This window comes from Oncorhynchus mykiss, chromosome 15 (genome assembly GCF_057628025.1).
Source record: "Oncorhynchus mykiss isolate SJ-2025 chromosome 15, ASM5762802v1, whole genome shotgun sequence".
Lineage (NCBI taxonomy): Eukaryota > Metazoa > Chordata > Actinopteri > Salmoniformes > Salmonidae > Oncorhynchus > Oncorhynchus mykiss.
In genome coordinates this window covers 71168450-71184110 of record NC_143036.1, presented here as the reverse complement: position 1 = coordinate 71184110, position 15661 = coordinate 71168450, and the positions used below count along the sequence as shown (strand labels likewise).

The window sequence follows — 15661 nt, the reverse complement described above, 5'->3', positions numbered from 1 at the left end:
AAGATTGTGGTCAGATGAGACAAAAATGAAACTCTTTGGCCTAATGCAAACCACTATGTCTATAGAAAACCAGACACAGCTCATCACCCTTCTAACACCATCCCTACTGTGAAGCATGGTGGTGGCAGCATCATGTTATGGGGATGCTTTTCAGTGGCAGGGCCTGGGAGACTGGTAAGGATAGAGGGAACAATGAATGGAGCCAAATTCAGGCAAATCATTGATGAGAACCTGCTTGAAACCACCTTAGACTGTGGCAAATATTTACTTTCCAACAGGACAGTGACCCCAATCATGCAGCCAAAGTAATGCTGGAACGGCTTCAGAACAGGAATGTGAAAGTCCTTGAGTGGCCCAGACTTGTATCCCGTTGAAAATCTGTGGAAAGACTTGAAGATTGCTGTCTAGTTTAAGAGTTTGTGAAAATCTGCAAGGAAGAATGGGAGAAAATCCCCAAATCCAGATGTGCAAGCTGGTACAGACATACCCAAGACAACTGAAATCTGGAATCGCTGCCAAAGGTGCTTCTGAATTACAAAGTATTGACTCAGGGGTGTGAATACTTATGCAAATGCAATATTTCTGTATTTCATTATTAATAAATGTATCAATACATTTGCTAAAATTTCTAAAAACATGTTTTCACTTTGCCAATATGGGGTGTTGTGTGGAGATGGGTGAGGGAAAAATATAAATTTCATCCATTTTGAATTCAGGCTGTAACACAAAATGTGGAATAAGTCAAGGGCTGAGAACTTTCTGAAGGCATTGTCTACTTGACTCAAGAAATTCACTCGCCTTGAGTTCTTAGTTCAATTGTATAGGCCCATTTGATTTCCAAAATACTATCAATATATCATTGATCCTCGCTGCACTGTGCTGGAGAGGCCCTCTGACACACGAGTCCTCTTTCCGCTGGATGTCACTCAGGGGGCGGTCCACAAGCTCGAGAAACCCCAATCAAACTGTGCGTATCAGTCACACCAGCGACCGCTGCCGACGGACTAGTATCAAATACCCTGCACACACATCCACGAGTTCCACAGCACATAGTAACCCACTCACTGCAGTGACCATTTCAGCATCCGATGCCTTTACCTCTACGGGCAAGGAGAAGAAGAAGTGTTTGCATTTGCTGAGGAAATTGGGGCGTTTTCTCAAGATGCTGGAGAACGGCGGCAAGGTGCTGAAAGAGGGGCTTCTGGAGAAGCGAAGCGACGGTTTGCTGCAGCTGTGGAAGAAGAAGCACTGCGTCCTCACGGAGGACGGGGTTCTGCTTCACCCGCCGAAGCAGCACGACCACCCGCACCATTACAACCACCACGGCGGCGGAGACACTGGCAAAGTCAAGGAGCTGCACTTCTCCAACATGAAAACTGTGGACTGCGTCGAGAGGAAAGGGAAATACATCTACTTCACCGTGGTCATGTCGGAGGGCAAGGAGATCGATTTCAGGTGTCCACAGGACGAGGGCTGGAACGCCGAGATAACTTTGCAGATGGTGCAATACAAAAACAGGCAGGCCATCCTGGCGGTGAAGTCTACCAGACAGAAACAGCAGCTCCTCGTTGTTCAGCTCCCAGGACAGAAAATTATTCGGAGCTCTCCAAACGTTGCGTGACCTGCGCCTCGGACATTCGACGTGCGGTAAGACATCCGAGAGAGGTCTTAGCAGGCTTGATTACTAATTACTACTTAGCCGCTTAGGAGTGGAAATCCTTTGCGGGGAAATTGCTTGGATATACATTCCCCGGCAACGTTTGATATTTGACACAAGGCTTAGGATATGAGGCTCACCTACCCCATAAATATGGGTTTACGCGCGGCGATGTCGGCAGGGGAGGCTTTGATGCTGTTAAATAAGCATGCATTGTTCCAGATGCTTGTAGCCTCCTCAATTACAGTCTCTTACATAAAAAAATACACTACATTTGCCAATGCAAATATTATAGGTCTTTACTTTTTGCCTAATTACGTTTTAATGTTTTATTATTCACTATTATTAGGCTACAATTTATTATTATTGGTAGGCATATTATGGTACAGTTACCATCGGCACTTAATTGTGCCTAAAAATAACTAATATTTAATGAAATGGTTTAATATTATATTAATTTTAGAGTAAGGGTTCAAACACTGTCAGTGCTGTCACTGTCTTCTAAACATTCTTTGGAGCCATTTAGGCTGCGATTACACAGGCAGACCAATTCTCATCTTTTCCCATTAATTGGGCAAAAGATCAGAATAGGGCTGCGTGTTTAAACGCAGCTCAAGAAAGCCACGCTATTTATGTTTAGCCTACAGAGGTTCCTCTTCTCCTCGTGTCATGCACTGCCACCTCTGAGATGGTCTAATTTATTGTATCCGCAGGTTAATTGGACATTCAGAGGAGGGATCGATGGACTCCTGCTGCATCTGCCCGGCCTCACAAAAGGAGCGTCACACCCCGCAGAAAACATCTCATAATTTAACTGTTGTTCGGTCCCGACAACAGCAGCAGTCTTTTCTCAGTCCTATTTTTCATTAGAGACTCTTTATTTGAGACAGATGGACACTGATGGACAAAGCTTAGGCCTCTGCTACAGCACGAGTGAAAACAGCTGTATTCTAACGGGCGATTCTCTGCCACCCCCTTCTTATTTATTAGATTGTGTATATATGTTTTTATCTTAACAGTGTCATTGACTAATGTACAGTGTGGTTGTTGCTGGAGTTGAAACTGAAAGCTATGCTTGGAGATTCCGTAGGACAGTGTAATGTTTTGTCATGATTGGACATAAGCCTCAGTATCGTTGTGATCCTGGTGGGATGGTTGATTGTGTTACACCTTTAAGGATGTACCAGAGTCCCTTCCTTTCCCTTCTACTATTTCTAGAGGTGTGAGTAGCACATCCTATTGTAAATCTGTGGCCATGATACACATCCTCATTCTTTTATTGAACCAAAGACTTATACGGTATAGTTGCATTTTCCTCCCAAGTGTAGTTGACTGTAAAAATGGCAGGATGCTTCAATGATGAAGGAAATGTTGACAAATCTTTTATTTGTTTGATTTCTCCATAAATCTCACGTTTTGTGATTATCCTCGTGCCAGATATTGGCACCCTTTTGCATTACAACTATGGAATATGGTTTGACTTTAGGAAGCAACATGTGCCAACGCAGCATATTCTTTTGGGAGTCTTAAATCTGTACGGATCAGAAACTGCAGTCCTTTTCAGTGGGAACTGATAGAAAGGTATCCTAGTGAGCAAAACTGGTTGAACATTTCCTTTCAATGGCAAAAGTGTCCAAAAGGACTTATTTTCAACCAGTTTTGCCAAGAGCAAGTCATTAGGCTAAAAATTCATCACCATCTTTCCTGAGGAAGCTATGCTGAGACTGACTGTTGAGTTGCCCCCTCACACCACCCCTGGTGTGTCAGGGTTGTCCTCACGTTAACACATGGGTCCTTTTTTAAAAAAAAAGTTACTGTTATTCAGTTGGGGTTTTATTTTGATGTGAGAGCTATTTTCATACTTCTGAAATATACATTCCATTTCAAATGAACAGCACCTCGTGTGATTTCCTGCTCTGTAGCGCATAGAAACAGCTTGCGGGGTGAAAATGTGCCGTTTAAATCACCAGCAGATGTGTGTTCAATAGCTGTGTGTAGTGTTGCCTGTCTCAACCCTTCAACAGCCAGTGAACTTCTCACCCCTATTTCCTGGGCTAAATCTAGAAGCTGTTGCTGTTCTGAGAATAATATTTCACCGTCAGCCTTCAGACTGAGACAAACTGCCATCCGTGGCGCGACAACACACGTGTCTCCCTGCCTCTCTCGATTAAGCTAACTCATTTATACTACAGGGGGTGAAAAATGTGGATGACAGTGCCATTTCTACTCATCCGCATGACATGTTGGCGGGGGGGGGGCTGCCAAAAAGGGAGACGACTCTATAACTGCACCACTCGGCACTTGTGCATGCCCTCTTGACTGCTCAAAGCCACATCAAGCCATGAAGGAGGTGCTAGGCTGGGACACTGTGTAAGACAACCACCATCCACCCTGGAGGCCTCCAGTTGTGACAGGCGTCCTCTGATGGTGTGCTGACACCACCTGAGCACTGTGGCCGTTGGCTGGGCCAGGTGCTGGAGTTCACCGATGATAAAGTCATGTTGACAGACAAGAGAGTGTCGATGGGCCGCTCTTGGTCTCTCACTGCACTTGGTTGGGATTCCACAGTTCCCCTCTATACCACCCTCCTCCCTACTCGGGCAGCTTGGGTAAAATTAAAAAGTCTGGGTAGCAACAAACAGTTGGCTGACTCCAAGCTCTGCTTGTCTACTTGGCTCACCTACCTCTGGCTCAGAGGTGAAGTTTAATCTAGGTACAGATCTAGGATCAGCTTCGCCTCCCCAATCCTAACCGCAAGCATTGGTGGAGAAAATGCCAAACTGACCCAAGATCAGCGTTAAGGGGCAACTTCATCTTACACAGCTCCTCTTCCCACCCAGCTCCAGCCCCATCCACCCACCCCAAGCCCTTCGCCCTTTCCACCCAGCCCCAGCCCCTCTCACCCATCCCCTCCCCCCCAGCCCTTCTCCCCTCTCACCCATCTCCAGCCCCTCTCACCCAGCTCCAGCCCCTCTCACCCAGCTCCAGCCCCTCTCACCCAGCCCCTCCCCCCAGCCCTTCTCCCCTCTCACCCAGCTCCAGCCCCTCTCACCCAGTCCCTCCCCCCATCCCTTCTCCCCTCTCACCCAGCTCCAGCCCCTCTCACCCAGCTCCAGGCCCTCCCCCCCAGCCCTTCTCCCCTCTCACCCATCTCCAGCCCCTCTCACCCAGCTCCAGCCCCTCCCCCCAGCCCTTCTCCCCTCTCACCCAGCTCCAGCCCCTCTCACCCAGCTCCAGCCCCTCTCACCCAGCTCCAGCCCCTCTCACCCAGCTCCAGCCCCTCCCCCCCAGCCCTTCTCCCCTCTCACCCAGCTCCAGCCCCTCTCACCCAGCTCCAGCCCCTCTCACACAGCCCCTCCCCCAGCCCTTCTGCCCTCTCCCACTCTTCTTCCTCACTTTAATTGGTTTGTTAGGTCTGGAATGTCATTCACATGACTCCCAACAAAGATTGGCGCCTAGATAAGTATTGATTGTCATATGAGCTGCAGTGATGTTTTCTGTACACTCAGTACTTAGTTCTTAATAAGGATAATGTAGGTTATTGCAGTGATGTTTTCAGTACACTCAGTACTTAGTTCTTAGTAAGGATAATGTAGGTTATTGCAGTGATGTTTTCAGTACACTCAGTACTTAGTTCTTAATAAGGAAAATGTAGGTTATTGCAGTGATGTTTTCAGTACACTCAGTACTTAGTTCTTAATAAGGATAATGTAGGTTATTGCAGTGATGTTTTCAGCACACTCAGTACTTAGTTCTTAATAAGGATAATGTAGGTTATTGCAGTGATGTTTTCAGTACACTCAGTACTTAGTTCTTAGTAAGGATAATGTAGGTTATTGCAGTGATGTTTTCAGTACACTCAGTACTTAGTTCTTAGTAAGGATAATGTAGGTTATTGCCAACACTGTTTTTTTAAAGAGCTCTCCTCATTTTTGCACTGATTAAACACATATTGTCTCATTTTATATTTACTTATTGGCAGTGTAAATCTAGCCTTCTCAAGATTCCCTAAAAACCCAATGTGGATCTAAAAAATACAATGTAGAATTTCTGTCCTGTGAATTTCCTTGTGCTCATTATGACAGTACACCTGCTCATCAGTCTAGTGAATGGAACCCAGATTGTTCATGACTTTGTTTTCTCCCTGCTCTTTGCAATGCTCTGCGTAGGTGGAAGGAAGGTAGATACTGTAGATTAGCAACTCTCTTTATCTCTCTCTCTTTATCTCTCTCTCTCTGTGGCTAGAGAGGCTGAGGGATAGATCACCTTCAGGGGTTTTGTTCGTTATCTTTTCTCTTTGTGTGGATGGTGATACAGGTGTTGAAACAGGAAAGGACTTTGCTAAGCGAATTTCAACCATACAGGAACTCTCACAGTTATATAATGGAGAGAAGCTAATTCAAATGACATATTAGCAGGAAGTTTAGGATGACATATTCTGGTTGCTACACTATTATTTATCATTAACATACCATTATACCATATGTACAGTAATCAATACATGACATTTACTCCAGTCATTTAGCAGACGCTCTTATCCAGAGCCACTTACAGTAGTGAGAGAGGTAGTGAGTCTTCAAGCTGTGTATTATTGTACAGATGGGTCATGTGCATTATTGTACAGATGGGTAATGTGCATTAATGTACAGATGGGTCATGTGCATTATTCTACAGATGGGTCATGTGCATTATTGTACAGATGGGTAATGTGCATTATTGTACAGATGGGTAATGTGCATTATTGTACAGATGGGTAATGTGCATTATTGTACAGATGGGTAATGTGCATTATTGTACAGATGGGTAATGTGCATTGATGTACAGATGGGTAATGTGCATTGATGTACAGATGGGTAATGTGCATTGTTGTACAGATGGGTAATGTGCATTATTGTATACGTGTCTTGAATTTCTTTACAAATTCCAGGTGCCTTAGTGCTATAGAGCTGTAATGATAGAAAGTAACTATTGGACAATAAGGTGAGACCAAAGGAGGATATAGGTGAGTTTTACTACAACTACTGCATCCTATATGGAAGATTGACCTGAATGTTAACTAATCATTCTGACACAGTTGACTCTGTGTCATGCAGGTGATGGAAAGTTTCAGCCAATTAATTACAATTAGCCATTGATCAGTGGGCTGCAATGATCATGCTCCCATGAAGATTTCTTCCTTGAGGGAGTTGTTCCTAGCCACTGTGCTTCTGGGTCTTTTATTTATATATATATATATACACCAATTGTGCACGTTCTCCCACTTAAAAAGATGAGAGAGGCCTGTAATTTTCATCATAGGTACACTTCAACTATGACAGACAAAATTTGAAAATTTGAAAATATCCAGAAAATCACATTGTAGGATTTTTAATGAATTTATTTGCAAATTATGGTGGAAAATAAGTATTTTGTCACCTACAAACAAGCAAGATTTCTGTCTCTCACAGACCTGTAACTTCTTCTTTAAGAGGCTCCTCTGTCCTCCACTCATTACCTGTATTAATGGCACCTGTTTGAACTTGTTATCAGTATAAAATACACCTGTCCACAACCTCAAACAGTCACACTCCAAACTCCACTATGGCCAAGACCAAAGAGCTGTCAAAGGACACCAGAAACAAAATTGTAGACCTGCACCAGGCTGGGAAGACTGAATCTGCAATAGGTAAGCAGCTTGGTTTGAAGATATCAACTCTGGGAGCAATTATTAGGAAATGGAAGACATACAAGACCACTGATAATCTTCCTCGATCTGGGGCTCCACGCAAGATCTCACCCCGTGGGGTCAAAATGATCACAAGAACGGTGAGCAAAAATCCCAGAACCACACGGGGGGACCTAGTGAATGACCTGCAGAAAGCTGGGACCAAAGTAACAAAGCCTACCATCAGCAAGGGCATTGAAGATGAAACGTGGCTGGGTCTTTCAGCATGACAATGATCCCAAACACACCGCCCGGGCAACGAAGGAGTGCCTTCGTAAAAAGCATTTCAAGGTCCTGGAGTGGCCTAGCCAGTCTCCAGATCTCAACCCCATAGAAAATCTTTGGAGGGAGTTGAAAGTCCGTGTTGCCCAGCAACAGCCCCAAAACATCACTGCTCTAGAGGAGATCTGCATGGAGGAATGGGCCAAAATACCAGCAACAGTGTGTGAAAACCTTGTGAAGACTTACAGAAAACGTTTGACCTCTGTCATTGCCAACAAAGGGTATATAACAAAGTATTGAGAAACTTTTGTTATTGACCAAATACTTATTTTCCACCATAATTTGCAAATAAATTCATAAAAAATCCTACAATGTGATTTTCTGGATTTTTTTTTCTCATTTTGTCTGTCATAGTTGAAGTGTACCTATGATGAAAATAGGTACACAGGCCTCTCTCATCTTTTTAAGTGGGAGAACTTGCACAATTGGTGGCTGACTAAATACTTTTTTTGCCCCATATATATACATTTGATTGATTGGTCCTTCATGTCATGGGTTAACTAACAGGGTGAGTAAAAGCTTGTTTAAAAAAAGCCAATGTTTCTCCTCTGCCACCTCAAGGCAGGGTTGTGTTTATTAGTTACCAAACAGAAGAAAGGACTGAAACAGTGAGGGACTACTTGGACTTGTCCAATAAGGAACACTCATTTTAATTTGTTGCAAAATGTTTTAAAAGATTTTTCCGTCATGTGCCCAGATGAACATGACCCAGGATTCCTGAGGAATGTTGGGGTGAACTGAGTTCTTTTGACCCTGTGTCACCCCCCCACCCCACCCACCCGGCACCTGTTCCCAGACCACCCAGCAGCAGCAACACTGGAGGTCAATCAGCTCAGCTGTTGCCTCTTTTCACTGATTAGGGCAGGACGCCTGCGATAGGAGCAGGACATAGACTTAGATAGACATCGCATCGTTGTATCTGTCCCTTTTATTGCGTCTAAAACAGGATTTTGGGCACTAAAAAAGTCCTCTATCTATCTCTATGGGGCAGGAATGTCACCTTGACTATACACCGCTGCCCTGACAACTCCATGAAACTCCACAGGATAAGAGACAAAGAGCCAAGAGGATATAGTAGAATTTCTACTCGTCAGCTTATTATCCTTCTGCAATGAAGATGGCTCAGGTTATGTTGTAGGTCATGGGAGATGAGATCCTAATGTGGTTGATGTGGGGCTGCACATCTCTCTCATTTCCATCCTGTGAGCTCTTTAGAATGTAAGATGCATGGTGATAAACACAGTGATGTACAGAATACTGTATTCCCCCATGTTCTGCACTCAACAGTGCCAGTATCACCAGTGATACAAACCATAGCCAAACAAAACATCAAATGTTATGTGCAAACATATATACACTACGTGACCAAAATATGTGGACATCTGCTTGTCGAACATCTCATTCCAAAATTGTGGGCATTAATACGGAGTTGGTCCCCCTGAATGTACTGATGTTGGGCGATTAGGCCTGACTCACAGTCCACAGTCCAATTCCTCCAAAAGGTGTTCCATGGGGTTAAGGTCAGGGCTCTGTGCAGGCCAGTCTTGTTCTTCCACTCCGATCTCAACAAACCAGTTCTGTATGCACCTCGCTTTGTGCACGGGGGCATTGTCCTGCCGAAAGAGGAGAGGGCCTTCCCCAAACTGTTGCCACAAAGTTGGAAGCACAGAATCGTCTTGAATGCCATTGAATACTGTAGCGTTAAGATTTCCCTTCACTGGAACTAAGGGGCCTAGCCCGAACCACGAAAAACAGCCCCAGACCATTATTCCTTCTCCCGAAGAACAGTTATTGTGCTGACGTTGCATCTAGAGGCATTTTGGAATTCGGTAGTGAATGTTGCAGTTGAGGACAGACAATTTTTACTCGATCTGCCCTTCATAACTCGGTGGTCTCGTTCTGTGAACTTGTGTGGCCTACCACTTTGCGGTTGAGCCGTTGTTGCTCCTAGACGTTTCCAATTCACAACAACACTTACAGTTGACCGGCGCAGCTCCAGCAGGGCAGAAATTTGACGACTTGACTTGTTGGAAAGGTGGCATCCAATGACGGTGCCACGTTGAAAGGCACTGAGCTCTTCAGTAAGGCCATTCTTCTGTCAATGTTTGTCTATGGAGATTGTATACACCTGTCAGCAACGGTGTGGCTGAAATAGCCAAATCCCCTAATTTGAAAAGGTGTCCACAAACATTTGTGTATATATAGTGTAAATATACTGTATGTGTGGCGGCGGCATATTTGTGTGCTCTCTCCAGGCTGTTGTGGAGACCAACAGCCACGGTCGCGTAGGAAAACCTGACAATGTTTGATTTTTTCCTCCTCAAATTTCCATTGTTGTCAGCAAGTAGGAAAGTGGTGATTCAGCAAAGCGGGGACAAATAAGGGTTTATCAGGAGAAGTGCACACACACACACACACACACACACACACACACACACACACACACACACACACACACACACACACGGAGGCAGTTGGCGGATTCTGTCTGCTTCTGATTACAGAGGTAGGGTGGCTCAGTTCGTCTGCCAAAGTAAACTTAGCCTCCTCCTCACTTCCCTCACAAGGTCAGTGCTGCACCTGGGAGTACGCTTCCAACAAACCTATCTCTGATCCAGCTTGTGTCCCAAATGCCACCCTATTCCCTATAAAGTGTGCTGCTTTTGACCGGGGCCCATATGGCTCTAGTGAACAGTAGTGCGCTGTGTAAGGAATAGGGTGCCATTTGGGACGTAGTCCCTGTCTTTGAACCAAACACTTCCTCTTTTGCTGTCCTTACACTGTAATTATCTTGTCCTGTCATCCATACATCCGTTAAAAACAAGCAAATGAGAAACACAAAGGCAAATTGTGATGGAAATGATGCAGTGATGTGTTGAGTGCTTTGGCAACTAACGTTTTAGCTGCGATTTGCATTCAAGGAAAAAGGGACTCGAAGGGTTCACAACACAGTGGAATATAGATTGTGTCACTTCTGGATTCAAACTGCTGACTGTTCCCTGTTAAAGGAAAACTCCACCCCAAAAACAATCTTTTGGTTTCATTATTCCATTGTTGATTTAGTCTCAAAATGTGTTGCTTGTCAGCAATCAGGTTTTCAAGATATGTAACCTTCAAAATACAGAAATCATCCCTGTACGATGCATTTTGAGTTATATGATGCAAAACGAAGCATCATATGATGCTAAATGCATCATACAGGGAGGATTTCTATATTTTGAAGGTTACATATCTTGAAAACCTGATTGCTGACAAGCAACACATTTTGGGACTATGTCAGCAATTGAATAATAGTTTTGGGGTGGGATTTTCCTTTAACCTCTAGGGGTCTAAGCTGTTGTGGGAGGGCTTACTATGCTAACATATGGAGTTGTTTTATGATGGTCATACTATGGGTCATTTAGCTATTAGATTATTATTTATTTTTTATTGTATTTTTTTTACCCCCAATTTTTTGGTATCCAAATTGGTAGCTACAGTCTTGTCTCATCGCTGCAACTCCCATACGGACTCAGGAGAGGCGAAGGTCGAGAGCTGTGCGTCCTCCGAAACACAACCAAGCCGCACTGCTTCTTGACACAATACCCACTTAGCCCGGAAGCCAGCTGTACCAATGTGTCGGAGGAAACACTGTACACCATGTCAGCATGCACTGTGCCGCCATTGAAGTGTCTAGTGCGTGATGGGACAAGGACATCCCTGCTGGCCAAACGCCACCCACGGGTCTCCCGGCTGTGGCCGGCTGCGACAGAGCCTGGACTCGAACCCAGAATCTCTAGTGGGCCCTGTTCAAAAGCAGTGCACTACATAGGGAATAGGGTGCCATTTGGGACAAACCCTATAACTTGGCACGGCTGACATTTGAAAACTTAAATTATAAATAGTTGTTCCATCCTAAAGCCGGGAGAGTCACACTGTAATTAAAGACACTAAACTTACCCAGGTTGTGTCACAACTGAAAAAATACAGGAATTTAGCATTATTAGTGCACTACTTTTGACCAGGGCCCATAGGGTCAAAAGTAGTGTACTACATAGGGAATAGGGTGCAATTTTGGATGTATACCCAATTAAATTATCCTTGACATTTAAGCCTTCGGAGGGCTTTAATAAACCACTCGAAAACCTGCAAGGGGCGGCAGAGTAATCCAGCGCACCTGTGAATTCATGTGGTAAAATCACATCTATCAAGCACACCCACTGACCGAGTAATGACTGTGTCCTCTCAATGGCGTGTATATGGAAATTTGTGCACTTTGCGGGAAAAATTGTGTCTGTGGTGGAAGCAGGAACTGCATGAATTAGATTGTTTATTCACGACTGCCTTTCAAAAAACCTCTCGTGTGTTTTGCACCTTAATGCTTCATTGTTCCGTCTTTTGGTATGATGGAAATACATCATCAACATCATAGACAGACAGAAGGTTCCCTATGGTAAGATTTCTACTGTTTGTGTGGAAGTATTTGCGCAGCTATAAAATGGATGTCTTTGTATAATGAACTTCAGAACGTTCTCATGAATAAACTGTACTATCTTTTTGCATAAGCTGAGTCTTTGACTAATTATTATTAAACCCATGGTCTTACAAACCTCGGGGATTGGTCAGAGCTATTGATTGTCAGTTATTGTCATTGGGATTGACAATTCTCATGACAGAGATAGCTGCTATAACTCATAGTGTTGCTACTGACAGTGCGGACAGCAGTCAGGCCTGGCTTGACTGGTTCTCCACATCAACAGATTCTCAGATGATTGACTCTCCCATCTCTGTAGGCCTAAACATCTTGGGAAATACACCTCCACATCTCTCAGCTTCTGGTTGTGAGAGAAAAAGGACCTGTCCTTGAGGAAATAAGAAGGAAATCCTCCAACCAGGATTTCTGGAAAACCTGGAAATGTTGGGGAATTTACCAGAATTTTGCAACCCTATCTATCAGTATGCAAATGTATTTTTGGTTTTATTAGACAGATCAGAAATGAGGACAGGTGGTCAGGTAGGGGAGACAGTTGTAAACTGGCACATAGGGGATTCGAACCCCGCCTTTGGGCATGTGAAGCCCACAGGAGGCTGCTGAGGGGAGGAGGGCTCATAATAATGTCTGGAACAAAGCGAATGGAATGGCATCAAACCCTTGGAAACCATGTTTTATGTATTTGACGCCATTCCACCGATTCCGCTCCAGCCATTACCACGAGCCCATCCTCCTTAATAAGGTGCCACCAACCTCCTGTGGTTTAGCTTGGCTGTGTTGACCACGAAACCAACCTCCAGTACAGTCAGTGCATGTATTGTGATTAGTAACTACGGTTCATAACATTCGGTGACAATATATGAACTTCGACCTTGAACAATACCAGATACTGTTTTTGCTGGGAAGTAATCCTACCCCATTGCTGCTAAATCTGCCCTGCTTTTCCTGCATCATTGCTTTCTCCTTTTGCAGACCCCCAAGATAATCGACCCTAATCAGTGTTACAACTTTTGAGCCACAGGACAGGAATTTGAATGAACAGTCAATAAACATTAGGCTGCTATGACTCAGCACAGGAGCGGATGCAACAGTAATTCTGTGGTTTGTCAGTGTATACAGATACATTATGAGTGTATGATAGCGGAATGAGTAATACGTCCCTCCCAATGACATTGTGTCCTGTATTCAGGGTAAACACTTAGTGGACAGAGGACAGCCTGAGGCAAGGCTTTCTGGTCCCTCTTGCTTTGTTGTTGTCTGCTTCATTCGTGAAAAATACCAGGAAGTGTTATTACTGTTTTATTTATGGGTAGATATTGGTTAGTTCTGGGACTTAAAAGCGATTGTTGCTAAGGCATACCATCAGGAGGAAGTAGAGTACTAATGTTATTTGGCGTGCTAAGTCGGTAACAGTAAGAAACATTGACACAAACTCAAAGCCCGTTTCAGAGAAACCAGAAACCAACAGGAGTCATGTGGCTTTTTTGTCAGTCATCTGATAAACTCTCATTTGGGAACAATGAAGGCTTGTCATAAACGGAGGCACAGCACAGAAGGCTTGTCATAAACAGAGGCTCAGCACAGAAGGTTAGCGGCGCTAGCCATGTTTGATATAGCTCTGTATGTGATAGGGTGGGAGATAATGTTGATCGTAGCTAGCCCAGCGGGGATGCTAGTAGCTAGCCTAGCGTGAATGCAGGTTGTCTTGTCCTGAAGGCAGAACTGAGCAATTTCCCCTTGGAAAGGACAGCTGCAATGTCAAAATTGACTATATTGTCAAAATAAATGAAAACAAAAATGAGCTTTTGTTTACTTGTTCACACACAAGGGTTTGTGTTTCTCTCTATAGTTGTCCTTGTTTCTCTCTAGTTGTCCCTGTTTCTTTCTAGTTGTCCTTGTTTCTTTCTAGTTGTCCTTGTATCTCTCTAGTTGTCCTTGTTTCTCTCTAGTTGTCCTTGTTTCTCTCTAGTTGTCCTTGTTTCTTTCTAATTGTCCTTGTTTCTTTCGAATTGTCCTTGTTTCTCTCTAGTTGTCCTTGTTTCTTTCTAGTTGTCCTTGTTTCTCTCTAGTTGTCCTTGTTTCTTTCTAGTTGTCCTTGTTTCTCTCTAGTTGTCCTTGTTTCTCTCTAGTTGTCCTTGTTTCTCTCTAGTTGTCCTTGTTTCTCTCTAGTTGTCCTTGTTTCTCTCTAGTTGTCCTTGTCTCTCTCTAGTTGTCCTTGTTTTTCTCTCTAGTTGTCCTTGTTTTTCTCTCTAGTTGTCCTTGTTTCTCTCTAGTTGTCCTTGTTTCTCTCTAGTTGTCCTTGTTTCTCTCTAGTTGTCATTGTCAGTCTGCCTCACAAACACACATTGCTACAGTTACCTGTTCATGTGGCAGAGTTTCAAAGTTTCAACATGGTTACATGTCCCCCCCCACACTGTATTTAGGCCTAGAGGAAGTGGGTGGGAAGTGGGGGTGAAACCTCATCAAAGGGACAAGGGAAGAGTATTTGTCCCCTCGTAACAGCAGTGGCAGACTGAATCCTGGGAGATTATAAGACTGCTCATTGTTAATGAGGGGCCATGGCTCCAGCCTCCACCACCAAACCTTATCATGAGGACCAGCTGTACAAACTGGCACCCTATTCCCTATGTAACGCACTAGATAGGGACAATAGGGTGCCATTTGGGACGGAGGCCAAGCCTCCCCCATAGAGATACATTCAGTCTGCTATTAGCAGGGCTCTAAACAGTGGCCAGTAGGTAGTGAACAGGGTGCCCTCTTCTTCCTCCCTCCCTTCTCCTCTCTTCTTTGTCGATCCCTTCCTTCCTATCTTCTCTTTCCCTCTGTCCTCCCCTTCTCCTCTCCCTTGTCCTCTACTCCCTTGTTTCACTCATCTTCTCTCATCTCCGCACCCCTCTCCTCCTCTCGGTTCAATTCTCTCATCCCCTCCTATCCCCTTCTGTCTTCTTCTCTCGACCCCTCCCACACCCTCCTGTCTTCTCCTCTCAACCCCTCCCAACCCTTCTGTCTTCTCTCAACCCCTCCCATCCTCTCCTGTCTTCTTCTCTCAACCCCTCCCATACCCTCCTGTCTTCTTCTCTCATCCCCTCCCATCCCCTTCTGTCTTCTTCTCTCGACCCCTCCCACACCCTCCTGTCTTCTCCTCTCAACCCCTCCCACCCCCTTCTGTCTTCTCTCAACCCCTCCCATCCTCTCCTGTCTTCTTCTCTCAACCCCTCCCATACCCTCCTGTCTTCTCCTCTCAACCCCTCCCATCCCCTTCTGTCTTCTTCTCTCGACCCCTCCCACCCTCTCCTGTCTTCTTCTCTCAACCCCTCCCATACCCTCCTGTCTTCTTCTCTCAACCCCTCCCATCCCCTCCTGTCTTCTTCTCTCAACCCTTACCATACCCTCCTGTCTTCTTCTCTCAACCCCTCCCATACCCTCCTGTCTTCTCCTCTCAACCCCTCCCATCCCCTTCTGTCTTCTTCTCTCGACCCCTCCCACCCTCTCCTGTCTTCTTCTCTCAACCCCTCCCATACCCTCCTGTCTTCTTCTCTCAACCCCT

General features: G+C 44.8%; 1 protein-coding gene across 1 annotated transcript; it reads left to right on the top strand.

Annotated features, from left to right (window-relative positions):
* Positions 1-1044: 1044 nt before the first annotated feature.
* LOC118936535 (pleckstrin homology-like domain family A member 1) lies at positions 1045-3549 on the top strand. The gene is made up of 2 exons (XM_036945124.2): positions 1045-1647; positions 2371-3549. Exon 1 carries the CDS (start codon positions 1163-1165, stop codon positions 1619-1621), a length of 459 nt encoding a protein of 152 aa, XP_036801019.1. The 5' UTR covers positions 1045-1162; the 3' UTR covers positions 1622-1647; positions 2371-3549.
* The last annotated feature ends 12112 nt before the right edge of the window (positions 3550-15661 follow it).

Coding starts and splice junctions, on each gene's coding strand:
- LOC118936535 (XM_036945124.2), top strand. CDS start 1,163: ATGCTGGAGAACGGCGGCAAGGTGCTGAAAGAGGGGCTTCTGGAGAAG.